This window comes from Leptinotarsa decemlineata, unplaced genomic scaffold, assembly GCF_025532065.1.
Source record: "Leptinotarsa decemlineata unplaced genomic scaffold, Ldec_3_MD MMD2_tig00004307_RagTag_RagTag, whole genome shotgun sequence".
In the NCBI taxonomy this organism is placed as follows: domain Eukaryota; kingdom Metazoa; phylum Arthropoda; class Insecta; order Coleoptera; family Chrysomelidae; genus Leptinotarsa; species Leptinotarsa decemlineata.
Window position 1 is genome coordinate 6,474,611 of NW_027412606.1, and position 27,354 is coordinate 6,501,964.

Sequence of the window (27,354 nt, forward strand, 5' to 3'; positions counted from 1 at the left end):
TAAAGTGCACTCATAAAAACGGACAAAACGTTTGAAACAACCTAATACTACCGACTGGTTCAATGGGAAGGAGTTCCCCATATTGTAATTGGAGTGCTTCCTTATACCTTCATAAAGCATTCCTTCTCCAGTAAAAAATAATCAGAGTATTATTCAACGTATTCAAAAAACACTTAATTGTGAGATTTTCACTAAATAGTTTCACAAAAACGCAACAAGTGTTTCGCCAAACAATGGCTTGTTCGGTGTAATTCGGTAAAATAGGTATATAATGTGTAACAACGAAAACTTAACAGAGCCGTTTTTGAATATAAAAAATAAGATTTTTAAAAAAAGCTCGGACACGTCGATTTCTAATTAAAGGGGGACACCTTTCAGACTAATCAGATTTTTTGTAGTACGCACCCCCTCGGAGGGGTGCGTCCGACGACCCCTATTTAGATAGGGAAAGTAGGTCGAGTGGCACCTTCTTTTAAAGGTCTTTCGAATACCTTTGCAACTTTGTTAAAAGAAAATTTTTGTAACGATTAGTTTTAGAGATAATTTGAAGTTAAAATTGCCATGTTAATAATACATTAGACATACCACTCGGTGACTTGTATGTCTGAATAAAAAAAATTTCGAGCAGTTCTTCTTATCAGTTTTTTGTTAAATAAAATCCCTTTTTTTAAATCAATACCTACTCCTCTTCTTCCAGTTTTCATTAGTACATCGTTCGATTGTTTTGTTCAAACGGGTCGTGTATTGTTATTTGTTTAAAAATGCCTTACACTTCTGCTGAAAGGGTTTCAGTTATTGCTTTATTTTTTGGCAAATACCAAAATTCTAATAGAACATCAATTTTATTTAACGAGCAAAACCCTGGTAAACACCTAAGCAGAAATCACATTCTGGATTTGGTCACAAAATTTAGGGAGACAGGTTCGGTTTTATATAAGAAATAAAATGTTCAGAGAAGGGTAGTGAATGACGATAATGTGATTGGAGTGATTGGTCAAGTCATCGCCAATCCCGGGTTAAGTACCAGAGGTTTATCAGCAATGGCCGGAATAAGCCATATGAGCGCATGGAGAATCCTCAACAACCACAAATTCCATCCTTACAAAATTAAACTTGTTCATGAACACAATGAGGATGATTTTGACCGAAGACAGGAGTTTTGTGAGGGCATGAGTGAGAGATTAATGTAAAATCCCGAGCTGCTTTATAACATCTGTTTATCGGACGAAAGCTCATTTTATTTAAATGGTTGCGTGAACCGTCACAATTGCCGTTATTGGTCGGATGAAAACCCAAGACAATGCGCAGAAATACATACCCAACATCCCCAAAAGTTGAATGTCTGGGCCGGAATATTAGGTCCATGTTTCATTGATGGAAATTCAAAATTAAAGCATTGAATATGTAAAATAAATATAGTTAGTAAAGACACCACCCGAAGAAGCCACTGTATGGCGAAACACGTATTGCGTTTTTGTGAAACAGTTTAGAGGTGAAAATCTCACTATAAAGTATTTTTTTGAATATCCTAGTTATGCATTTTCATCAAGTATCGGCCAATTCCACCATATAGAGTAATGCTCAACAATGCACCAAAAAAATGCAGAAATCCTCACTGTACCCAGTTCACCTATATTTCATCTAATATTGTATATAAGGGAAAGAGGACACTTTAGGAGAAAATGTTCATTCATATTACACTAAAAACCCTTATTGACCTAGTCAGCATGAATGTCTAAACACGCACATTGGTGAATCATTCACATTGTGACTGGTCAGCTAGTTGATAGTATTGAAAATCTCAAAAAACACTACAGAAATATAAACGGAGTATTTGCCATCATACATTTCAACATTTATCTCTGGACACATTATAAGAAAAGACTATCAGCGATTTTTTTAAGGAAAAACAAACTCTACAGGAAAATCCTCAAGGCGCTCTGAGAGCGGTGCCTGTGCGAAAGTAGCGATTCACATTGTATTTGAATCGCTGGAGATTGAATTCATTTGGAAAAACGTTCTCAGGAAGTTCATTCCACTTAAACCTAATTCTCCAAATAAAAGAGTTCTTAAACATTGAAGCTCGAGATGTACTCAGTTGAACCTCAAAACGATGAGCAGCCACAGTTCGTCGCGTATTTTTGATATGTACCGCTCTTGGTGGAATCAAATGTGCCAAGTCACCTGAACACTTCCTGTGAAAGTATCTATAGAAGAGAGACAAATCTCCAACCTTTCTTTGATGTTCCAGACTATCAAGGTTGCAAGTGATGTTTGCGTCTCTAATCAGGCGGATGGCTCTTTTCTGGATGCAATCCAGCAGCTTCAGGGTATGTTTGGGGTCGGAGCTCCATACATGAGAACAACACTCCAAAGAAGGTCTGATCTGAGCTTTATAAAGCATCAAAAGTTACTGAAGTGTGAACATTTTTCTGGTTCGGAACAGTGTTATAAGCTTTTGAGAAGCAGCCTTTGCAATTCCAGCGATATGGTTGTGCCAAGACATATTGGTGTCCATTTTAACCCCCCAACAAACTTATCGAAGCAGAAAACGGAATTGTCTGTCCTGTCATTATTATATTCGGTTCAATGTGCTGTCGTTAGCAAAGCAATATATTGGATTCTTGTTTTTTTTCCAATATCTCGTTATATACAATAAAAAGAGGGTTGGAAACAATATGGATCGCTGGGAAACACCAGCGAAAGGTATTCGAGAGATATCCATCGATGGTCACTTGCAGGGAACGTTGCCATGCAAAAAATGATAAGACAAGCCATAGCATCGAAGTTTGGCCAGCAAACCCTCATGTTATACACAGTTAAAGACCGTAGAAATAGCAAGCGCAACAGCTCTAGGCTCTCCATGTTTCTCGATGGGGTGCCATACGATAGAAGATCGCCTGTTGATCTTTGTTTCCGAAAGCCATATTGATGATCGCTCAATATATTGAAGCCTTCCAAATATTTAAAGATATGGTAGTTTACGGCTTTCTCCATGATTTTTTATCTCAGTGATAGCAAAGCGCCTGGTCTATAGTTATTTGGAAGATTTTTCTTGCCCTTTTTGGGAACACTCTGAATGCGATCAATCTTCCAACAAGAAGGACAAATCCCTTTTCTCTAAGGACAGGTTGGAAAGTCTGCAAAATACTAATGCGAGTTCATTTGCGCATCTTTTAAGTGCGATGACGGACACTTCATCATCACAACACGTCTTTTTGATATTCAGCCGTTTCAAAATTCACCTGATTAGACGTTGTCGAAAAGTAATTTCCGGCATTGTGGATTCTAGTGTGGAAATAGTGTAAGTAAATTAACAATATAACCAATTATTCTTTGCTATTTTCTTGCTATCGTAACTTGCTGATTTTTTCCTTTCAATTTGTCTTGTTTTTACCACTATATATATCGTTCATTCCACAATTTTTACTATGTAACGTCTTTCTGAATGTATATCATTGAAGATACGCATCGTTTAAACTTCGAATTTGAATATTCCGAGATTGATATTTTCAAATTCATCATTTCAAAAATGCTGTCGCTGATCAAAAAATAAACTATCAGGACCTAGAATTGATTTACTCAATAAAAAATCTATATCAAAACGGTGATTGACAAAATAAATATCTTAAATTGAAAAAGACAACAAAAACAACATTAATATCGATATATAGAAGGGTATAAAAATAATACATGATTATTCCAAAAGGCTGCTGGCCATACAATACTTAGTTAAACAGACATGTTTACTTTCTTCATCAAGTATTGTGTTCATCGTCATTATTGTTATCCCTGACATTCTCATCAGATATGTCTGTATCGTTTGTGTCAATATTGCTGATAACAGATGTATCACGAATTTCCACTAAGTCTGATTGAGAAGTACTATTCGTTTCAATTTCAGGTTCCGAACCTTGTCCGTACACTCCATGTAGGTCATCGAGTCTATTGGAAATAACCACACTTCTGTTTGCCGTATTAGTTACTTTCGTTACTAACTGTTCAGCTTGACCTTCAAGTCGCCTGAGTCTTTCATCCCTCCTTGCTAAAACTTCCTCTAGGGTTCTCATTGGTGTTTGAGTTTTCGAAGTACTTGGAGTATTGTCTAAGGGCCCTTCAAAACTGGAGAAGTCTTCATTTGATGTGGATGGTAGGTGTATTGTTTCCTCAGGGGGAGGGTTTTTGGCTACTTCATTTTGATACGTTTCAATGTCTTCCAGCGATGTCAATTTTCCATCATCAGCCCTTCCTGAAGTATCAGATGAGAATACTTGGCCAGTATCTTCACTGCTATTTTGTACATCTGTCAATTGTTGCTTTTGAATTATGTATCCGGATGCTGCTGCTTTTGAATTGGCTTCTGTTGTGAATTCTTCTGCCAAATCATTTCCAACAGTTTCAGGAAGCGTTCTCTCATTATTTGGAAGCATTTCTTCATTTTCCACTCCTTTTTCTCCTGTTGTTTTCTGAGCACATTCGGAAATGTCTGTTTCATAACCTGGCTCATCGTCACTGCTAGAACACTCCCTATCGTCACTATATCCGCTTTCTGTGCTGTTATTCAGATCATCATTCAACACAGTATTTTTTCTTGCAGCAAATTCTGTTCTGAGTTGCCTCCACTGTAGTTCAGTCTTGGAATTTTTTGCTCTAGCCTCAGCCCACTTTTCTCTGCTGTATTCCAATTCTTCTTTGAGTTCCGTAAGTAGTTTTCGCTTTTGAGCAAGTTCGTAACGTAAAATTTTCTCCTGCGTGTGAAGCATTTGATGTTGTTTCTGCATTTTTCCGACCTGAAAATTCGAAATCAATAAATTAAGTGAAGAACACAAGGATACTGGAATGAAAATATAAGAGTCATTGAAAGATATAATGCTAAAAACTATAAAATTATGAAATGAAAAAATCACTTGTGAAGAAAACAAATTGTGCATTAAACTTGAAAGCTTTCTCTCCGTTTACCTTCTCTTATCATTCAAATATGTCAAACATTCTTTAGATATTCGAAGTTAGAAGAAGTTTATTTGTAAAGAAAAGTAGGTATTTGTTGTTGTGAAATAAAATTAAACATTTTTCTCTGAAATATAAATCCAATTCAATTAACTTTCATCTATCGCTTATACAGGGTGGACCAAAAAATCGCCGTCGATTCCCATTTGGAAAATCGACGGCAAACGTTGAGCGTTTTCACTTCTAAAATAATTTTTTTTGAATACTTAGAAGGATTCCATTAAAAATTGTTTCACTTTCTTGTTCACAATTCACGAATTGAAATTTGATGCTTGGAATTGAAAAATAACGTACTGAAAAATGAGAATTAAAACTTCCTGTTTTTATACCACTTTTATTTGTGACTAACGTTCCTGCAGTTTCGTACTACAAGGACATTTTTAAACGAATAAAATTAGTGCGCTCTCTGGGTGAAGCCGAAACGTCCAATTTTCTATGGTTCTGATGCATAAATCTGGCTAAATTTGACCGATGATATGAGTTATTTTGGCTTTGAGGACCGCTGTGGTTTGTGGCTCATTCGCATACACCTGCGACTCGATAAAACATCACAAGAAAAACTCTAACGGGGTTAAATCACACGATCTCGGTGGCCTGTTCACGTCACCTCAACGTGAAATGACACTGCCCTCAAATGGCTCGTGCAGAATATCCAATGTAGCATGAGCTGTGTAGCACGTAGATCCATCTTGTTTATGGTTGTTGGTTGTCGTTGGTTATCATCGACATATAGTGCTCGCCGTAGACATTGATGGCCTGGCCAACATCGTTTTCAAAGCCGCCAGCCCAAAATCCACACCAAACAGTGACTTTTTCGGGATGCAATGGACACTCTTGGATCTCATGTGAATTGGTATCGTCCCAAATTCGACAGTTTTGATGGTTCACGTACCCATTCATATAGAAATGGGCCTCGTCGCTCAAAATAATAATATCGATGAAAATTAGGGTCAGTTGCCAACTGCTCCAGAGCCCATTCAGCGAACACATGTTGTTGTCTATGATAGGTTATCTTCAGTTCCTGGGACGGTTGAACTTTATACGAGTGCAGGCCCAAGTCACGACGGATAATTCGCCAAGTTGTGGCCTGCGAAAGGCCAAGTTATTGTGAGTTACGTGAAATCGACTGTCTCGGTTTCTCCTGCACACTCTCACGGACAACGGCGAAGTTTTCGGCAGATCTTGATCTTGCGTTTCATCGATGTACGGATGTTGGTCTATCGTTACTGACTCAGTGGACTCTAATATAGTATTCAGCAGTATTTTGACTATTTAAATTAACTATATTTTGTTCACCATGCTCTATTCCGCATCGGAATATCGAAAATTGAATTCTAGCATAAAAACAGTAGTGCACTAATATTACAGCACATTTAATTGATTATTATAATTGTGATTAGCACAATGAAAGAAACTATGTTACTGAACAGTGGGAAATCAAAAGTAAACTGAATAAAATATTGGAAAACAAACATTTGAAATATTCCCTATAAATTTTTCCCGTCCTTAAGTTGAAAGAAAATAACTCTGATAGACGTTTGCAATTTTCCGAATTATATAGTGTACAAATAATAAATAATTCGAATAATTCTAAACAGGATTCTTTAACCGTCCTAAATATCGTTATTGATAAGACGAAAATCCTTACTTGGTCCATGAAGTTCACATCTTGAGAAGTTAAATATATGATATGAAATATATTTGTGTCCTTTTTCAACCAGGAAATCTAGCAACGTATACAATGTATAAAAACATCATCAATGATCTGATGAAATTCATAACACGCCTCATCCGTGTTGAGTAAATTTTGTTTTTCTAAACGCCAACTTTGAGAAATTGTCTTGTGTTCAGTTTTTTCGGTATACATTTTGAAGGTGAAATAAAATACTTACCACAAGCCAAGTTTTAGATAGTTCTGAATGAACCAATTCCAATCTCTTCTCTTGATCTTGTAACCTATTTTCCAGGTGTCCGTTCAACTGTTTCAGATGATTAGTTTCCTTCTCCAGGGCTTTCTTCTCTAAAATTAAGTCCTTCAACCTAATGAACGTCTGACTAACACTAAGTACTAAACTTGGTCCCTTTGGTGTTTCCACAGTCTTATAGCAAGGATTTTCTTTATCTTCGCTGTTTGTAAGTGTGTTGGTCGGAACTATTTGGTGACTGAGGAGTTCTATGAGGACTCTCCATACCTTCGGAAGATTTTCAACTATTTCCTCAGCACTGTTCATTTGTTGGTGTATTGTGGAGGTTGTTGACTCTGCAACAAAAAATATTGGAAAATAAAGTGATATTTGTGTGAAGCATATTACAACACATTGTGGCGTTTCCCATAAAAAAATAAAAAGAACCTAATGTTGTGAAAATTGTAAAGCTCAAATGTTTTCATGAGCATATTTTGAGATAATTTGAAATCGAATAAACTACTCCAGAGTTCTTGACTGCACCTGACTGATCCACCTATTTATCATTCATTCATCGTTTAATTCACAAAAATAATGAGGTGGAATACCGTCCTTCTGGAAATGTAGGATATTCTCCTATAAAACCAACTTACCATCTTCATCAATTGAAATTTGTCGGTTGTAAGTAATAAATCGATAAAACATACAAGCATGTACAAGTACAAATCGCCTGTCATACAAAATGACCCTTTTGAAGTTATTGTGTATTCTTATGGATTTGAGAGTTGTCAATGTTAAACTCCATTTCAAAGCCAATTTTTCGTCACTTCAATTCGAACAATTTTGCCAGAAATATTAATGATCTTCATCGATTTCAGCAAGACAGAAAAAAATAAAAATGAACAGCAGTAACTTATGTATTTGAAAAAAAATAAGGAACGAATATTAGAGACCTTCACGTAGATGAGAACTTCTCCACTGCATGAAACGAATTATTCAATGGGTATATTTTTAATGATTTTCTGAATTCGACAACTCGCTATTGTTTAGTGAAACACGTGTTACGGTTTTGTAAAACTTTTATAGTCAATTAAAAGTAATATCGTCACTAGGTTTCGATATGGATTTTCATCAAGCATTAGCCAGCATATGAATGTCATTACTTATTATTATAAATAGATTCAACTCATCCGTGAAATAATATCGTATAGTTATGAATTAATTGAGTACTCCATCTCATAATGTTATTCAGATTGCTGGTAAAAAAGCAATAAGACAAGTGTTTTTTTCCGAAACATCGATGTACGCCATTGATGTCCCCTCTTTTATTTTTTGAATGGGTCAATTCAAAAAACAGAAATTTGGGATAATGAAATTAATGCATGAATACTTTATTTTGAAGTGAAATTGACAGATGAAACTCTCAAGATGGCGACTGGGTGCCACCTGGGGAAAAAATTAAAAGGAAAGGGGAAGTCTTGTTCACCCATCTTTTTGAAGCTCCTGACAAATGCTTCACATCCCTAGAATTTGAAGTCAATATCTTCACCTACTACAAAATGGTATAACATTTAATAATTTCCTGAAGGTAAACACATTAATATCGATATTTCTGTCATATGGCAATTCCAACAACCCGATAAGGTTTGTTAAGTTATTTTTTGTATATGAAAACGACAAAAAATGTTATTACGACAACGAACATCATTGCTCACTTAGAATATTCTCTTCATTGGAAGAAAAAATTGAAGCGATTTTCATTTACGGTGCGACGCGTAACTTTCACGAGACCGAAAGGATTTTCAATGAACGTTTTCCGAATCATCCTATCTGTAAAAAATATTTGAAGGAACTTGTATCTAAATTTACAACTACCGGTCCATTCCGGAAGAATAGCAAGTGCAAATCACAACACAACAAAAAATATTTTTTGAATGTTTCCTACACTAAATTAGTCAATTTCTACTAATTTTGGGGTGATAAAAACGAAAATAACAATGCAAAATTTTTATTAGCTCTGGTTTTTGAGATACACAGTACTTAATCTTAAAGAGTAGTTATACTATATGTGAAAAGTGAAAGTACATAAAACAATTTTGTTATGTTTCTTTTAGAATATTTTAAGTACAAAATTAATGAAAAAAAAACATTATTCTTAGTGTTTTGACAAATAAAAGAAGTTTGTACCACCAAATTTCAATTAAGTCCATCCGATTCATTGTAAGATCGCTGTCGTTTAGCTTGTCTTTTATAAAACACTTCTGGAGCATCCCTACACACACCAGCAGTAGTCTGCAAGCATTGCTTCATTCCAACGGCCCTGATATCTCTGTTCCATTAAGGCAATGTCTTGATGGAATCTTTCTCCATGTTCGTCACTCACAGCTCCACAGTTTTGTGGGAAGAAATTAAGATGAGAGTGAAGAAAATGAATTTTTAAGGACATGTTGCATCCAAGTTGGTGGTAAGCTTGAAGCAAGCTCTTTAACCAATGCTGTGAAGTTATCATCTCTTTTGTTACCTAAAAACCCATGTACAACCCCTTTTGAAGGCTTCCCAGGCTCTTTTTTCATTTCCTGTTAAAATCATGTCAAAAGCAGGATCATTTACGATTTCACGGATTTGAGGCCCAATAAAGATGCCTTCCTTGACTTTAGCATCACTCAACCTGGGAAACTTTGCTCTCAAGTACTTAAAAGCTTGTCCTTCCTGGTCCATGGCCTTCACAAAGTTTTTCATTAGTCCCAACTTAATATGTAATGGGGGAAGGAGAACATCCTTAGGATCTACAAGAGGCTCGTAAACTACATTTTTCTCATTAGGGTTTAGGTCTCGTGTAGGCCAGTTCATTTTTTTATAGTGAGATTTTCTATCCCGACTGTCCCACAGACACAAAAAACAACAGTACTTGGTGAACCCTAATTGCATTCCTAGGAGTATAGCAATGACTTTCAGATCACCACAGATGTGCCACTTGTGTTGTTCATATTTGATTGATTGGAGAAGTGTTTTCATATTTATATACGTTTCCTTCATGTGAACTGCATCACCTATAGGAATAGAGGGTAGCTGATTTCCATTATGCAGAAGTACAGCTTTTAAGCTTAATTTTGAAGAGTCTATAAACAGTCTCCATTCAGATGGAGTGTGATCCAAATTCAAGCAGTCCATCAAACCATCAACATCAGAACAAACTACGAGGTTTTCTTTTTTCTCAAAAAAAGGAAGCAAATCTTTTTGACGCTGTCTGTACTGAGATATTTTCACATCATGTTTTAGAAGATTCCACTGTTGTAGTCTTGACCCTAACAGCTCAGCCTTTTCCTTAGACAAGCGAAGATCTCTTATAAGGTCACTCAACTCTGCTTGACTAATTCTGTGCGGATCACTAGACCTATCGCTTACCTCAAAATCAGGGTCATAGGATGTAGAAGGATGGGTTGCTCCTTCTAAACAGTCTTCATCACCTTCCTCTAAAATTTCATAGTTTTGGGGTGGAGAAGGGACTGGCAAATTGTCTGAGTGTGGTACAGGCCGAAGAGCAGATGGGAGATTAGGGTATTTAACCGTTCCTCTTTTCTTCATAGATAAACCTTGCTTAATGGGAGGAGTTAAGCAGAAATAACAGTCGTCTGTATGATTGCTAGGCTCACGCCAAACCATAGGTACTGCAAAAGCCATTGCCCGGTTTTTATTTTTCAGCCACTCTCGCAATATGACGGAAAAAGAATTACAACATATATGAGGAGCCCATGATTTATCTTGGTCCCCAACTTTCACACCAAAATAATGTTCATAGGCTGTCTTAACGATAGGTGTCATTTTACGTTTCTGAGCCTTAAATGTTATTTCACCACATATATAGCAAAAGCTATCGACAGAATTCACATACTTTCGAGGCATTTCAGATCAGCACTTAAATTAATTCAAAAATCAACTTCACACGATAATTTCAATAGCAACCACGTGCGTACAATTGACAAACTCACATAGGTTATGTTTACTATTTAAGAACAGCTGATGAGAGGGGTGTTATGTAAACAAACATGTGTACCAACTGTTGGTGATGAAATATTTCATTTGTTGAAAACTCAATATACATATATATAATATAATGATACTATATCTTGAAAACAAGAGCTAATATATAATTTTTATGGTCACTTTCGGTTTTAACACGTGGAAATACATTAAAATCATCTAATTTCAACCCCGAAACAAAAACTTTGTTGTGTTGTGAATTGGTGAGATGGTAGTAAATCCTAACACAGTCTACTTATTCCGTCGCGACTGTTTGTGAGGTATCTCCTTCTAGTGTGTGAAGACTTTTGAAGAGGAATAGGTATCATTCATGCAAAATTGAAATGGTACACCAACTAACTGAAGGTGACCTCGATTGAAGAACAGATTTTCTGCAGAATATTTCAGTAATTGTTTTGAATCTGTTTTGAAACATGTTTTTCCGTTTCTAATTATTTGTTGTGGTAACTGCTCGTAAATCGTCAAAAGAGCATCTGCAATTCGGTTCAGATTTTGGAAGGGTTGATGATCCTTCAAACAGGTGTTTGTTCACTTATCGGGAAGGTATCATTTATACAAAAAAATTGTATTTGCTGTATACATTATCTCTCTCTGCCACACGCTTCATGAGGCAACCGATATGCTGACATCCTCAGCAACTTCTTTAATAGTGATTGGACGATTCATCATAACAATTTTCTTCACTTTCTCAACATTTTCATCGGTTGCTGATGTGCTGGAGCGTCCAGGGTAATGATGAACCTTTCATTTTTGATGAAGACGTGGTTTAAAAACTCATTCGTCCTTCTTTGGGACCAACAAACTTATATCGAAAAGAATACAGGTGAGACATAACACTGGCTTTTTACAAAAAAATGGTTGCTTTGTCGAAAACTTATCAAAAAAATATTCGTGGAATTTAAAATAGATAATTCATGGAATCATCATACATATTTTTCATAACCTCATAAGTATTTCATAACGTATTGTAGTTTCAAGAGTTTTGTTAGTATTCAGTTTTCATAAATGAATTACCTATTTCTTCCTGAATTGATTCTAACTGGCCACTCAGCAAGTTGGGTTCATCTTTCAGTTGTTCTTCAATTTCTTCAGGATTATTCACTTGTTTGAGAAGGTCAAGAAGTACTTTTGGTAACGCATACGAAACTTCTGAAGATATTTCGTTGACAACAATATCCTGCAGGAGATCACGATGATCCTCCAAATGTTTCTGCAGTTTATCCAAATCTAAATCTTGAGAACTGTTGAAACCGAGCAAAATTTCTGAGAAAAGTCGGTTGATTACTGCCAATTCGGCTTGAAGTTGTTTACATTCAGCTCTTGAGAGACCCAAGTTGGATTCAAGCGTTTTGATTTCATCGTATTTCTGTGAGTTGTCATTTTCTAATTCTGATATTCGCTCTTTCAGCTCACTGAAATAAGGAAAAATGTGATCACTTGTTGTTATTAAATAGGATATACAACATAAAATTCAGAATCAATTCCAAATTTTCATAATTTTTCTCAAGAATCCAATGGAATCAAATAAAATTTATACATAGGTCAGTTTCGATAAAAAATATCTTCCACAGGCAGGCCTCCACTCTACTCATTAACAATGCTGCGTTTCTTTATAAACATCAATAAATATTCGAAAGTGATTTTCACGTGTATATCTAAAAGTTTGAAACGACTGGTTTGAAATAATCCCCGATTCTCATTATTCAAAATGAGCTCAATTTTACTTGAGTTCGAGGCAATGCAATTGTATCGTTTCCATCGTATTGGAACCTGTCAGTGAACCGATGGATATAAAAACTACTGCAATAATTAAGGAAATATGAATTAAGTTTGATTACCTTCCCTTCTCCTTTTCTGCTTGAAGCTCTTTCTTGATATCATCCAATTGAGAAATCAGTTCCTGTTTCTCCCTTCTCTCTACTCTTTGTCTCTCTTCATACAATATCCTGAGATTTCTGATATTCGCCATTTGTCTTTCGTATTCACTTCTCATGTCTTGGGAAAGAACGTCCAATTCTTTTTCCGCCACGGATTTTTCAATTTCCTCAAATTTTTGTTTAAGCTGGAAAAATTTAGATGATAATGATGAACGAAATTATGCTGGACTAAAAAATTACACTGGTCAACACTGTTTCTGTCACATGAACTTTGTGATGTTTTTGTTGTTGGCATATTGGCGTATCCTCATTAAAAATATATAATAATTTTGTTTCAATCACGTCCAATTTTTTTATATACGTGTATTTGTTTGAATACCGCCACTTAGGCGGCTGTATAACTATTGCAACAACTAACATACATTTTATTTTCGTTAGGTACATCGCAAGTATTCCACGAGTGTTATAATAACCCCGATAGATGGCACAACCAACACATGGTAGTGCCCTGAACTGGAACACCTCAGGAAGACAGCGTGAACGACCTTTAACAAGGCAAAACATACAAGACTCGAAGAGGACTGGGGTATATACCACGCCAACCTCAGAGAGTTCAAAAAAGTCTGCAGACGAAAGCAAAGATAAGCCTGGAGAGCCTACTGTGAGACAGTCGAAGACTTCCCACTAGCTTCTAGGCTACAGAAGGCACTCTCAAATGACCACTATACGAATATCGGCATCCTGACGAGGGAACATGGCGACAAAGCCGCCGACCTACAAGAGAGTGCTGAGATTATTATGGAAACTCACTTCTCAGGTTCTTCTTTTTCTGGAACGACGAACTGGACGGAAGTACCAACAACACTCCACAATACGACTGGCAATCTGCTAGTGCAGTAATTGACGAGGACAAGATAAGATGGGCCATATAGGGCTTTTCCCCCTTAAAGTCACCAGGACCTGACGGTATAAGACCATCCCTACTTCAATGGGGACTGGATATTTTTATGCCGCACCTGGTTGGAATATTCAGAGCCTCTCTAGCTCTGAGGTATATTTCCAGTAAGTGCAGAGAAGTACGAGTAGTATTTATACCCAAACCAGGTAGGATGGACTACACCTTACCAAAAACTTTCCGACCAATTAGACTCACATCTTTTTTTTCAAAAACTATGGAGAGGCTATGTACGCGGTACATAAGAGATGAAGTATTAGTTCACAACCCACTTCATCCAAATCAGCATGCGTATACTCCGGGAAGGTCTACTGGTTCGGCTCTTCACCACGTGGTTGACAGAATCGAGAGATCATTGGACAATAAAAAATCCACCCTGGGTATATTCATAGATATCGAAGGAGCGTTTGATAAAACAAGTTTTCCACTAATTTTCCAGCAACTACACTCCAGGAATGTACCCCTGGTAGTAGGAGAATAGATACTCAAGATGCTCACTAGTAGAGCAATATCTAGTGGAGCAATATCAATGTAGAAGACATCACAGTGAAAGGACTGGTCATGAGGGGATGTCCACAGAGAGGGGTCTCATCACCCCTTCTCTGGAACATAGTTCTGGATACCCTGATTATTCACCTCAACAATAATGGATTTTACACAATTGCATATGCAGATGACATAGTTATCTTGCAGACCGGCAAATTTGTGAACACACTGGGCGATAGAGCGCAGGATGGCCTCAAATTAATAGAAACATGGTGTAAGGAACACTCACTGTCGATCAATGCCAAGAAGACTGAGATGGTCCTTTTCACCAGGAAAATAAGTTTATCGGGCTTAAAACCTCCCGAAATCTTCAAAAGCAAACTAAACTTCTCTGAAGAGGTGAAATACCTTGGTACTATCCTCGACAGAAAGCTAACATGGAACTATCACCTAGAGAGTAGAGCAAAAAAAGTATATGTGTCTTATGAGCAATGTCGGAGGACAGTGGGACGCGCATGGGGTCTTTCATCCCGAGTGGTCACCTGGATCTACGTTGCAATAATAAAACCTATGTTAACGTACGAAGCCATTGCATGTGGACCGAAAGTTTCACAAGCAACGCCATCCAAAAATTATATCAAATATAGCGACTGGCTTGTTTAAACATCACAGGAGCCATGAGACAAAACCAACCGCAGCAGTGGAATTAATTACGGGTCTGACGCCTCTGGTACTGTACGTTAAGGAGATTGCGTTAATGACCATGGTACGATTGCGCACGGCTGGTGTAAACTTCGAAGTAGGAATGGGTCAATTGAGACGTTTACTGCGCAACCTCTGCTGCAGGCAACCGGTGATGCAATTGAACCCAGGTTTGTGTGTAATAAACCCCACAAAATACAAATAAAACAAAACATAGAGTCAGATGCAACAAATGCAATACGCATATATATATATATATATATATATATATATATATATATATATATATATATATATATCTTCGTGATTTGGTCTCATGGACACCAAGAACTTTCCAGGTTTTTTAATCATTTGAATGAAATCCATACACGCATTAAATTTACGAAGGAAGTTGAAGAAGGCAACCAGCTCGCATTTCTCGATGTACTGATTATGAAAAAGCCGGACGGAATATTAGGTCACACGGTATATCGAAAGCCAACACACACGAATAGGTACCTAAACGCAAATTCACACCACCACCCAAAACAAATCAAAACAAATTCACGCGGTGGCAAAAACACTCATTACACGTTCGAGGAGGCTGGCAGACAACGATCACAGACAACAAGAGTTGAACACCATCGAAACAACTCTACAAATGAATAACTATTCAGAAAGAAGTATAAAAGCGGCTGCCAAGACCACACGGAAACAACAAAAAACTCGAGATACACCGGTCATAACAACCACACTACCATATATTGCAGGAACAACAGATAAAATTAGCAGAATTCTTCACCGACATAACATATCAACTTCGTTCGTACCAGAACGGACAATAAGGTCCATGCTTCGTAATCCCGAGGATCAGATACCACTGGAGTCACAAGGAGTGTATGAAGTACCATGCCATGATTGTGACAGGACTTACATCGGCCAGACCAACAGACGAATCAACATTCGCAAAGATGAACACAAACTAGCAGTGGAGGGAAAAATCACCACGTCTTCTCTCTTCCAACACGTACTTCAAACAGGACATAACATCAATTTCGATACCCGAAACACGAGAAAACAGCTCATCAGCTCATATATATATATATATATATATATATATATATATATATATATATATATATATATATATATATATATATATATATATATATATATATATATATATAACCAAAGAAGGCTCAGGATGTGGAGTGTACTCCAGATCACTGAGCCTAAGGATTAAGTAGGAAATGATAAAAAATACCAGCGTGGTCCAAACAGAACTGGCTGGTATCTCAATCGCCACAAAAGAAACAATCAGGAAAGGAATTTCTGGTAAAAACATAACAATCTGCACTGATAGCACTATTAGCCTTGAACAGACAACGTGTAACCTCAGGGCTAGTACTAGAGTGTCACAAAGATTTAGCCAAAGCCTCGGTAGATAATAAAAGTATCCTGAGGTGGGTTAAAGGGCACGACAGAAGTAAAGGTAATCGCATTGCCGACTCTTCAGCCAAGGATGCGGCTGGATTAAGAATGTTGAGACTAAGTGGCACCTACGGCCTGATGACTTCCACAATTGCGGAACTAGCCAAATGTTACACCCATGCTCAATCTCTAAAGAGATGGGATGGAATCAAAGGATAAAATCTTGCCAAGATCACCTTGGGCGACCCTGGGAAGCTGGCGCCGAATAAATATCTGACGATGACCAGGAACAATCTACGCTTAACAGTAGGATCTCTGACTAGCCACTGTCTACTAAGGAAACACCTCCATAATATAGGGCTAGGGGACACACCTCTATGCAGAATGTGTTAACAGGAAGATGAGACTGTCAGGCATGTCCTATGCCAGTGCCCGTAGTTATCGTCAATAAGAGAGTGTGTGTGTTGGGCGAGTCTTGGCCTACACCTGCCGATGTAAAGGAGATATCTCCCAGTGACTTGTCCACCTTCCTGGAAAGGACAGGATGGACGATGACCTAGGAAGACAACTCCTCGAGAGGATGAACAATGGGTCACATGTAGCCTAAGTGCTGTGGGCTTACACTCACCCTCCCTACTCTACACATACAGATACAGAATGTACGGAACGCTTTCGAGAGTAGACTGTATTATTGTATGGAACTAGGTGGAGGTCATTTTGAACAACTTACCCATTGATATTGTTTCCACTGATATAGTTTTATTGATTTCCTCATTAAAATGAACGACAGCAAATTTTCTGTTTTTTCTTAAATAAAACGTTCAACATTCAATTTCTTAATAACGAATGAACCGATATCGAAAAAATCACAGAGGTGATAGAGGGACAAAAAACCTTTCAAATGATGTATCATTCGACCCCCCCATGCAGTTGAAAAAAATAGGAGGGGTAGTTGCTGACCGCAGGGGGGTGAAGTTTCGAGTATGATTTTCATATTGGAATTACTCCCCCTAGAAATAAAAATTGACGTGTTTTTTGAAATTTTCGATTACATGTCCGTTTATGACTTACAGGGGGTCAAGTTTTCGTTGGAACGCCCTGTATATATAAAGCATTGAATATGTAGATTCTAGTAAGTATAGACAGGACTCAAGAAGGTATTGTATAGCGAAACACGTGTTGCGTTTTTGTGAATGTGTTCAGTGAAAATCTCACAATGAAGTGTTTCTTGAATACGTTATGGATTTTCATTCGTACGTGAATTTTTATGTAATAAGATATGAATAGACAGTTTTCTCCTGCGGATTTTGTTAAATTAAAAGAGTATTACTCACCTCTGTCAACTCGGTTTCTTTAATATGCAGCATATGTTTGGACACAGATATCACATCTTTCAATGCTGCTACATGATTTTTATATTCCTGTCGTTCGGTTTCGAAACACACAAATTTTGTATTCAAACTTTGAAGGTCTACTTGTAACGCGGCTATATTTTTTTTCAGTTCACGATTTTTTTCTATAATGCACTCACTGTCTTGAAGTAGTCTGGATTTTTCTTCTAAGCGATTCTTTAAATCCTCGATTTCTGCTCGTAATCGCTCAATGGTCTCACTTTTCCCAATATCCGTTTCAATTTGCTCGTCAGTAACCTTCAACTTCCTCAAATCTTCATTTTCTTTTTTCAATCTGAGAATTTCCTGTCTTAGATCATCCATTTCCTTTTTCTTCTCGAGAATAATTCCCTTTCGTTTTTCGTGCTTTCGTGCAAGTTCTAACTTGAATTCGCTCAGTATTTCTTCTTTTTCTTCTGATAATACTCTTGAACTTGATTCACTCGCAACTGATTTGTTACTGGCGGTATATTCGCTCGTTGAACTTTTTGCGATTCTGTTTTCGCAATTCGGTTCATTCGTGGACCACCACAAATCGTCAACAGTTTCGTCAAAATGCGCACTATTTATGTTTCCCATGATTTAACTTCAACGAAAGTTCCTGAAAAAGAAAGGAAAGTGAGTAAAGGTTATTTGAGTGGGAAAACACACAGGAATGCCTACACGATAAGCAAAAAGTTAAAAATAGCTTATGAATTGCTTGGCACCTCCAGTGGCTTGTACTTGGGATGATTGGGAAATCGTTTTCGGCGGTAATTTCTTTAAAAAAGAGTATGATACATTTGAAGGGGTTAAATTTTTAGGAGTGATTAAGTTTTGTGAAAGAAAGTTTTTGGTTTTCTACTACTCCATCTTGATACAAAAAAAAGGATGAGGGAATCTTACAAAGAAAGGAAGTGATCAATTTGAAAATAAGTAACTCTATACATGGATGTGTAGATCAAACAAACAAGTAACTTTCAGACACAAACTGAAAGAAAGTCCTCCTGAAACAGCTACTTTCATAGAAACATTGAATTACACGAAAGAAAAAAATTCTTTCGAAACAAATACTTCTATATGAACACTGAATTATACAGAAGATACTTCTCTCTACTCAGTTTATATTTCAAACATTCGTTATGGAATAAAAATCAGATATCATTCTCATGAGTTCTACTTTAAACCGATGTATACCAGTGAGGATGACAGTGTTCCATATAAGTGCAATTTGTTGCCATTCATTTAAAGTAGAACTCATGTAAATGATATCTGATTTTTATTCCATAACGAATGTTTGAAATACAAACTGAGTAGAGAAAAGTATCTTCTGTATAATTAAGTGTTCATATAGAAGTATTTGTTTCGAAAGATTTTTTTTCTTTCGTGTGATTCAATGTTTCTATGGAAGTAGCTGTTTCAGGAGGACTTTCTTTCAGTTTGTGTCTGAAAGTTACTTCTTTGTATGATCTACACATCCATGTATAGAGTTACTTATTTTCAAATTGATTACTTCCCTTCTTTGAAAGATTCCCTCATCCTTTTTTTGTATCAAGATGGAGTAGTAGAAAGCCAAGAACTTTCTTCCTCAAAAAGTATTTTGACTGCCAAATTCTATGTTTTTCTGAGAAGTTAGATAAACTCAAGATGCATGTAACATAATTTGCACTGGTGTTCAAAACCTGAACCCACACATCATATATTTTAAATCTCCTACATCAAACAAGTGATATAATCAATGACTTTCTGATCAATTTGATTCTGGAAACGCAGGCATACCAAAAACATTCGATGAGTGTCGCATTGAGCTTCAATTAGAATTAGAACTCTAGTCCGTTGAGCCCCGGTATGAAAATGATTTTTTTTTGTCCATCTAACCAGTTCTTTTTGAAATAAAGAACTGAAGTTTGAACTCCTCGAAAGAATCTTAGCTCTGCTAGCTGTGCCTGTGAATATTGGATGCGCAGTAGATCAGCCGGCGAAGTGAAACGAGAGCTCATTAACATTGAGGAACTAGTGTAGTGACCATCTTTTCAAAACAGTAAGTGGAGAAATTATTCTGTGTGGTGAATTGTGAGTTAATTATTGTTTTTTGGAATCCTCTTGAACTATAAGCTGAAAAATGGGGTTCTTAGTGGACAAATCAGAGAAATTGTGAATAACGTATTAGGATTTATAACAGCGGAAGCAACGGCGGATGGAATAGGAGTTCCTCTTGCGAAGGTAAGAAGTATTACTAATGATGAGTAAAATTGTCACCAACAATTAAATTGAAAGGGTTATTTTTTTGGGAATGATTTATTTTTGGAAAAGAAAGTTTTTGGCTTTCTACCATTTCATCTTGATACAAAACATGTGAGAATCTTCCAAAAAAAAGAAGGAAGCAATCAATTTCAAAAGAAGTAACTCTATACATAGATGTGTAGACTATCAAGGAAGTAACTTTCAGAAACAAACTGGAAGAAAAAGTATTCCTGAAACGTGTACCTTCATATAAACATTGAATTATACGAAAGAAAAATACTTTTGAAACAAATACTTTTATGTGAACACTGAATTATACAGAAAAAACTTTCCTCTACTCAGTTTGTATTCCAAAAATTCGTTATGGATTTGAATCAGATATCATTCACAGGATTCTTACACAATATATTAAATGAAAGAGTAGAAAATTCACATACATGGACACTGTAGACATATGATGTTTCGCCGTAAGACACTTGCCTTAGGGCTCTTTAGTACCAATATGGATAACATTATAAGAAAAAACACAGAATTCATTCATAAAATTACGATTTCATGTCACGAAATGAGTTTGATCTACTCATGTCATCGATGACGTCGTATTGGCATTCATTTGCTCATTTGATCAAAACCCAGCCAAAGTCATCGATGACATGAGTGGATTAAACTCATTATGTGACGTAAAATCGTAGTTTTATGAATAAATTGTGAATTTTCTTCTTATAATGTTATCCAGATTCGTATCGAAGAACTTTTAAGGCAAGTGTCTTATGGCAAAACATCAGATGTCTACCAGTGAGGATGACAGTGTCCCATGTAAGTGAAATTTTTACTCTTGCATTTAGCATACCGTGTAGGAATCCTGTGAATGATATCCGATTCAATTCCATAACGAATGATTGGAATAAAAACTGAATAGCGAGAAGTAAATTGTATAATTCAGTATAAATATGAAAGTATTTGTTTCGAAATTATTTTTCTTTCGTGTTCATATGTTTATATGAAGATAGTTGTTTCAAGAGGGCTTTTTTCTCCAGTTTTTGTCTCAAAGTTATTTCTTTACACGATTTACACATCTATGTATAGAGTTACTTCTTCTGAAATTGATTGCTTTCTTCCTTTTTTTTTGAAGATTCCCACATTTTTTTGTATCAAGATGGAGTAGTAGAAAGCCTAAAAGTTCTTTATCAAAAATAACCAATATTGTATTTTAACTTTGAAGGTTCAAAAACGAGTAGCTGAAGCTACAGGGATTTGCGTGTAACTGTACGAAAAATAAAATCAGAGATAAAAAAAGGTGTTACAAAATTATTTTCAACTCAAATGATTTTTGTTGAATTTCCGAATTATGACAGGAAAAAACACACACAAATGGATACCTACATAATGGATCCAACCATCATCCAACACAGAAACGAACCGTCATCAACACCCTAGTAAACAGAGCTTTGTGAATATGTGAAGAAAACGTTGACGAAATAAAACACCAAACAACTGTGTTACAAGCGAACGGCTACGGCAGAAAAGACATAATCCGCACAACACGTCCAAAGAGAAACACCAGTGAAGGTCAGCCTCAAGGCACTGTCTATCCCATACATAGAAGGTGTCACCAACCGAATCGGGAAAACTCTAAAGAAGGTGAAAATCAACACCGTCTTCAAACCAACTAAGAAAATATCTGAGTATCTGAGATCAGCAAAAGTCAGCAGAGATCCACTCAAATCGGCGAGAGTTTACAGGATTTCATGTAACTGTGTAAAGTCTATATTGGTCAGACTAAAAGAAGCATTGGTACCCGCCTAGTCGAGCACAAGAGGAGTTGCCGATTAGGACAAACCGAGAAGTCTGCAGTCGCTGAAAATGCACTGTCCGACGGGGAACACAAGATCCTGTTCGAAAATACCGAGAAGCTAGCAACGTCGAATAATTATTTAACAAGAATGTATTTTGGAGCCACAGAAATACACAAACACCAAGAGAACTTCAACATAAAAGAAAGAGAGAACATATTTAGCAAAGATTTGGCACACAACCTTGAAAAACACCAAAACGAAGTCAACTAAATCGCGCGGGAGGTACCCGCGAACCCGCCATTACAGAAAGTGCCCAAAAAATCAGTACTATAAATGACACACCAGAAATGGGAGCTTAAGATTGAGTTGACATGTCAAAAAGAGTACTTCAGCAACGCCAATGAAGATGACTGCTGCAGTTGCAGTCGAAACGTTTGGTAATCATAACCAAAGAAGATCACGGCAAAACCTGGAAACCACCCAAAACATTCATCGACTAACTTGAAAACGAAAAAACCATCAACTGCGACTATTGCATAGCGTTATTGGAGCGTTTGAAGGACGAATTCTCGGAGAAACGGCCCCATTAAAGAAAAATGAATTGGTATTCAATTAAGACAATGCACTGTTTAACATATCTATGAAAATGATGGCAAAATTGCATTAATTGGGCTTTCAGTTGCTTCCGCATCTACCGTATTCTCCAGACCTGGCCCACTGCGACTTCAAGAGAATGCTCGATGGAAAGAAATTTAGCGCTGATGAAGAGGTAATCGTCGAAACTGAGGCCTATTTTGGGGCTAAAGACCTATCGTACTATAAAATTGGTATCGAAACACTGTATGACCGCTATAATCTTTGTATCTATATTTTTTCAAGCTTTTTTTTATGTTAGCCAACGAATTTTTCAACCCAACTATCATGATTTTGTTTCAACATTGTATGTTATTATGTGGCTGCATTTTGCTATCTTGGAAACATTTCTAAATTCTACTTCCCTGATCAGGGAAATATATTTTTAGGAACACTGCCAAAAATTTGCTTGAAGGGTTTTGCGTGGAGAATAAAACAGTCACAAAGGAAGGCTATTTTTGTGGAATTAATAATAAACGTAGGCAGATATTTATTGCGTGTTTTGGCGACCTGTTCATTTATTTGGCTGAGAATGCTTAGTCACGTTCTGCTTACGGTCAAAATTTCTACGTATTTGTATTCGATTTGTGACTTGACAAATAACCATCATAGCATATAGATAGGCAATTTCTTTGTGCCGGCACAAATATACGATTGAGGCAAAGAAACTGTATATAAGATGGACACAAAATATCAGAAGTAGTATTGCTCAGTTAAGGTATGAAAACTCAGAAATAGCTAACACAATCTAACTATCTACCTGAAAACATTCAGTAAGTTCACCTGAAACTTTCTAAATCTTTGTTTTTTTTTATAATGGCCATGTTATGTAAAGGCGATGACATCTCCCCTCACGAAGACGTCAACTAAGGGATCGAGTTGAGTCTATTTCTGCAGTTTTCACTGCAAAGCGACTAATTGAAACCAGCACTCAAAACAAACCATTCATGATCCAATACCAGACCCACAATTGGGTCAAGACAAGCCTGGGTAAGCCAAGGTGGCGTTTTCGTCACCTTGAGGACTTTTGAGGGTTGTCGTTGTCGCTGTTTAATAGAAAAGGTAATTTTTTTTATTAAAAAATACCCACATTTTTCAGAATGAAGATGGAGAATTAGTGAGCAGCCAAAATCTTGCTTTCTCAAAAAAGTTAACTTGTGATCAGATGTCACAATTTAATGACGAATTACTCGCATTCGCTAAGGTGGGGTACTATCTCCCTTCTGTGGTCGCTTCTGGTGGATAGTCTGCTTGATGCCCTCGACAGAAGAAAAGTTGATCTGCAAGCTTATGCAGATGACCTTGTCATCCTGGCAAGGTCAACGTCGGGAATGGTAGCTTGTAATATCCTCCAAAGCGCGTTGGACGTTGTTCACAGTTGGTGCCTGAGGGAGCAGATGTCTGTCAACCCCAGCAAAACTGTGTTAATTCTCTTCACCAAGAGAAGAAAATTGGACGATCTAACGCCACTTTCCCTCAATGGTGTGATCATTCCATTTGGAACGGAGATGAAATATCTTGGCATTGTCCTTGATGAAAGACTCACCTGGAACGCTCACTTGGAAAAAGTTTTACACAAAGCCAGACTGTCTCTATGGACATGTCAAAGGACTTGTGGTAGAACTTGGGGTTTAGGTCCCAAACAAATCCATTGGATTTATATGATGATTGTCAGATCAATGATCACTTATGGTGTAATTGCTTGGTGGCCGAAGGCTCTACAGAAAACGGCCCAAGCGAAGCTCTCTGGCGTACCGAGACAGGCTTGTCTGGCTATCAGTGGTGCCATCAGTACCACACCGTCAGTGGCCATAGAGATTCTTCCAGATCTACCTCCTCTCCACATTTTTCTGGAAAGAGAGGCTAGATGGACTGAATACAGACTTGCTAGAGAGGCTAGATGGACTGCATACAGACTTGTGCACATTGCCAATTGCATAAGTCAATTCAATGCAGAGTGCAACAGACTGTTGGTTGATATTGGAAGTCACAGCATTCTGGAAATGCCTCCAACTGTCAACTAGGAACTGCCTTATAAAGTACTATTCCCGAGTAGAGAGGACTGGAACCTCCGAGAGAAGGAAATATCAAGAGCAGATAGCTGTTGGCTCACAGATGTATCCAAAACACCTCCCGGTTCTAGTGCAAGTGTTTTCAGTTGCAGACCTACGACAGAGTTATCTACCTGCCTAGGAACTTATGCGACTGTATTTCAAGCGGAAATTCACGCTATTGAATTGTGTGCGGTTGGATAAATCCAACCTCACTCACAAGTCAATAAAAATATTCTCGGCTCTTGGCTCCTACCGAGCAACGCCTAAATTGGTAGCAAACTGCCAAAAACGACTCTCCTCTATAGGAAGACTTAACAGATTGTCTCTGGTCTGGATTCCTGGCCATACTGGCCTGTAAAGCAATGAAGCTGCTGACTCTCTTGCAAAGGAGGGTGCTGCAAACGGCTTCATCGGACCAGAACCTGTCATTGGCATCGCTTTGGGCTTTGCCAAACAAACACTGAACACCTGGATGATAAGAAGATTTATGGACTTCTGGCAGAATCTTCCAGAATTGGCTCACTCCAAGGCGTTTATTCACCCTTCGAAGCTTGATTCCAAACAGTTGTTGGACTACAGTAGGGATGAACTACGATGTCTAACAGGCCTTCTTACAGGTCATTGTCATTTGAATCATCACATGCAGAGCCTTGGACAGTTGGAAGACAATGTGTGTCGCCTCTGTCTGGAAAATGATGAAACAGCAGAGCATATACTTTGTGACTGCCCCGCTGGGGACCGAATCAGGTTTTTGAGTTCGGCAGATCCGTACTCTCATTATCTGACCTGAAAGACTACTCACCATACAAACTAATCGGCTTCGTTAAGAAGCTGGATTTATTTGTCCGAGTGTGAATAGGTGTGAGCCACAATAAACCCTTATGGGTTGCGGTGGAGGATCGAATAGACCCACTCACTTTAGACCTACCTACCTATCTACCTACCTACCTACAGAATGGCCAGCCCGCTCGCCAGATTTGACACATTTGGACTTTTTTATGGGGCTATTTGAAGTAAAAGTTGTACGAAACTGAACCTGTTTCAATATTGGATATACGGCAGTAGTAGTTGAAGATATTGACATTATATTCTAGGGTTGTGAAGCATTCGTCAGGAGCTTCAAAAAGTTGTGTCACAAGACCCCTCTTCCATTTAATTTTTTTCCCAGATGCTGCTCAGTCGCCATCTTGAAAGTTTCATCTGTCAATTTCACTTCAAAATGAAGTATTCATGCATTCATTTCATTATCCTAAATTTGAATTTTTTGAGTTGACCCGTTAAAAAAATGATAGGGGGAACATTAAAAAAAAACACTGTATAACAACTCCGTTTCTTATAGTGTGATTGAAACAAAAAGAGATTTCAAAAGCTCTCTCAGGAAGTTTATTTTCATATTGTCGCTAAAAGTGAAAAAAGAAGTGAGTTAATTAGGGTCAGTATAATATTTTTGGAATTTCTAGGTTATCGAATCATTTTATTCATAACCACAACATTTACACATGATTTCAGTTTTACACGTGCAGAAGGTTTTTATTTATTACAAGAAAATAATCATATTCAGAAAAAAGAAAACATAAAGAAACAATAGCGATTATGAAGTGATCATTGAATAAAAAAAACGAATAGGTACTTACAAAGTATGGGACAAAAACTAATTTCGAAGGCGCACTACTCGAACGAATTTAACTCATAGACGTACGAGAGAACAGTTTACAGAAATTATTTTTAGAATTGGTTTTATTTGAAACATACGTCAGTATTGCATACAAAGGCGGGTTGGTGATTTTTGAAAGACTCAGACTGGGTACATTGGTTTGGTTTCAAATTGTGTCGTACCATTTTTAAAAACATACTCATTAATGTGCTTTTAATTATTGTTACTGATGCAATAATGAGACGGTTTCCGCACTTCATTTCATCCTGTTGTTTCACTATTTTCAAAAAGCAATTCTTAATGAGGAGAATTTCACTAGTTAGAAGCAGCAATACTGGATTTTTATCAAAGTCAGATATTTTTTTTTTTTGAACTGTGTTGTATGTAGTATCGATCATTTCCATTACATATCCTAAATTTTTTTTTCTTGGAACATAGTGCACCAGTCATCTTTATCAATTGATAAACATTTCTCAAATGAGAAAATATTCAGATTATTCACAGTTATCTATTCAACTCTTTCATTTAGGAATCACACGTTAAAAGGTAAGACCTCGTTAGTCCTTAGCTCGCACAAGTTTTGAATTCTAAGAGTTGTCGTTTGTAGGGGTGCGACGACTGGTCAACGGAAAACAGATTTTTCAAACAGATTTATTTGCTGTCTAACCAACTATTTTAACAGTTTTTTCTGTTATATTGTCATGTGTTTATTCCAGTGTCGTAATATGTACTGATCGTTAGAGAATTTTGTACTCTGTGCATTGATGTTGTTAATTGTTTTCCAAATTTTATTTTTTTTACTCTTTTCAGCTTATTACTATATGATGTCATTGAGTGACCTACATTGATCCAGGACGAGGATTTGAAGACACCTAAAACCTAGCCAAAAATGAAATTTGTCAACTTCAATTGTCAACTTCAATTGTTATATTGGTGAAAAAAATTGCTATGGATTTTGTAAATCAAGGTATGTACTACATTTTAAGATACATAAGTTCCATTTAATAGGCTTTGTTTTCGAATATAGAGTGTAAAATCATTTGTATGAGAAAAAAACTTGTATTTTTCGTTATTCTTTTGCAGTCATGGATATTTCAAACATGTGCAAAGGATTGCACAAAATAATACTTACGTTTTATGACACTTCAAAGTTTCTAGAATAAGTTTATGAAGCAAAATCATTCACTATTCACATTTCATAGAATTTTTCTGTTGAAATTT

The 27,354-nt window shown here is 36.9% G+C and overlaps 1 protein-coding gene across 1 annotated transcript; it reads right to left on the reverse strand.

The window, feature by feature from the left end:
• Window positions 1-3,563: 3,563 nt before the first annotated feature.
• LOC111511586 (uncharacterized) lies at window positions 3,564-26,251 on the reverse strand. Its single transcript, XM_023167613.2, has 6 exons — window positions 26,114-26,251; window positions 17,717-18,374; window positions 12,791-13,014; window positions 11,967-12,364; window positions 6,900-7,267; window positions 3,564-4,790 (listed from the first exon to the last, which is right to left on the reverse strand). The coding sequence occupies exons 2-6, from the start codon at window positions 18,350-18,352 to the stop codon at window positions 3,759-3,761; spliced, it is 2,658 nt and encodes an 885-aa protein (XP_023023381.2). The 5' UTR covers window positions 18,353-18,374; window positions 26,114-26,251; the 3' UTR covers window positions 3,564-3,758.
• Between the last annotated feature and the right edge of the window lie 1,103 nt (window positions 26,252-27,354).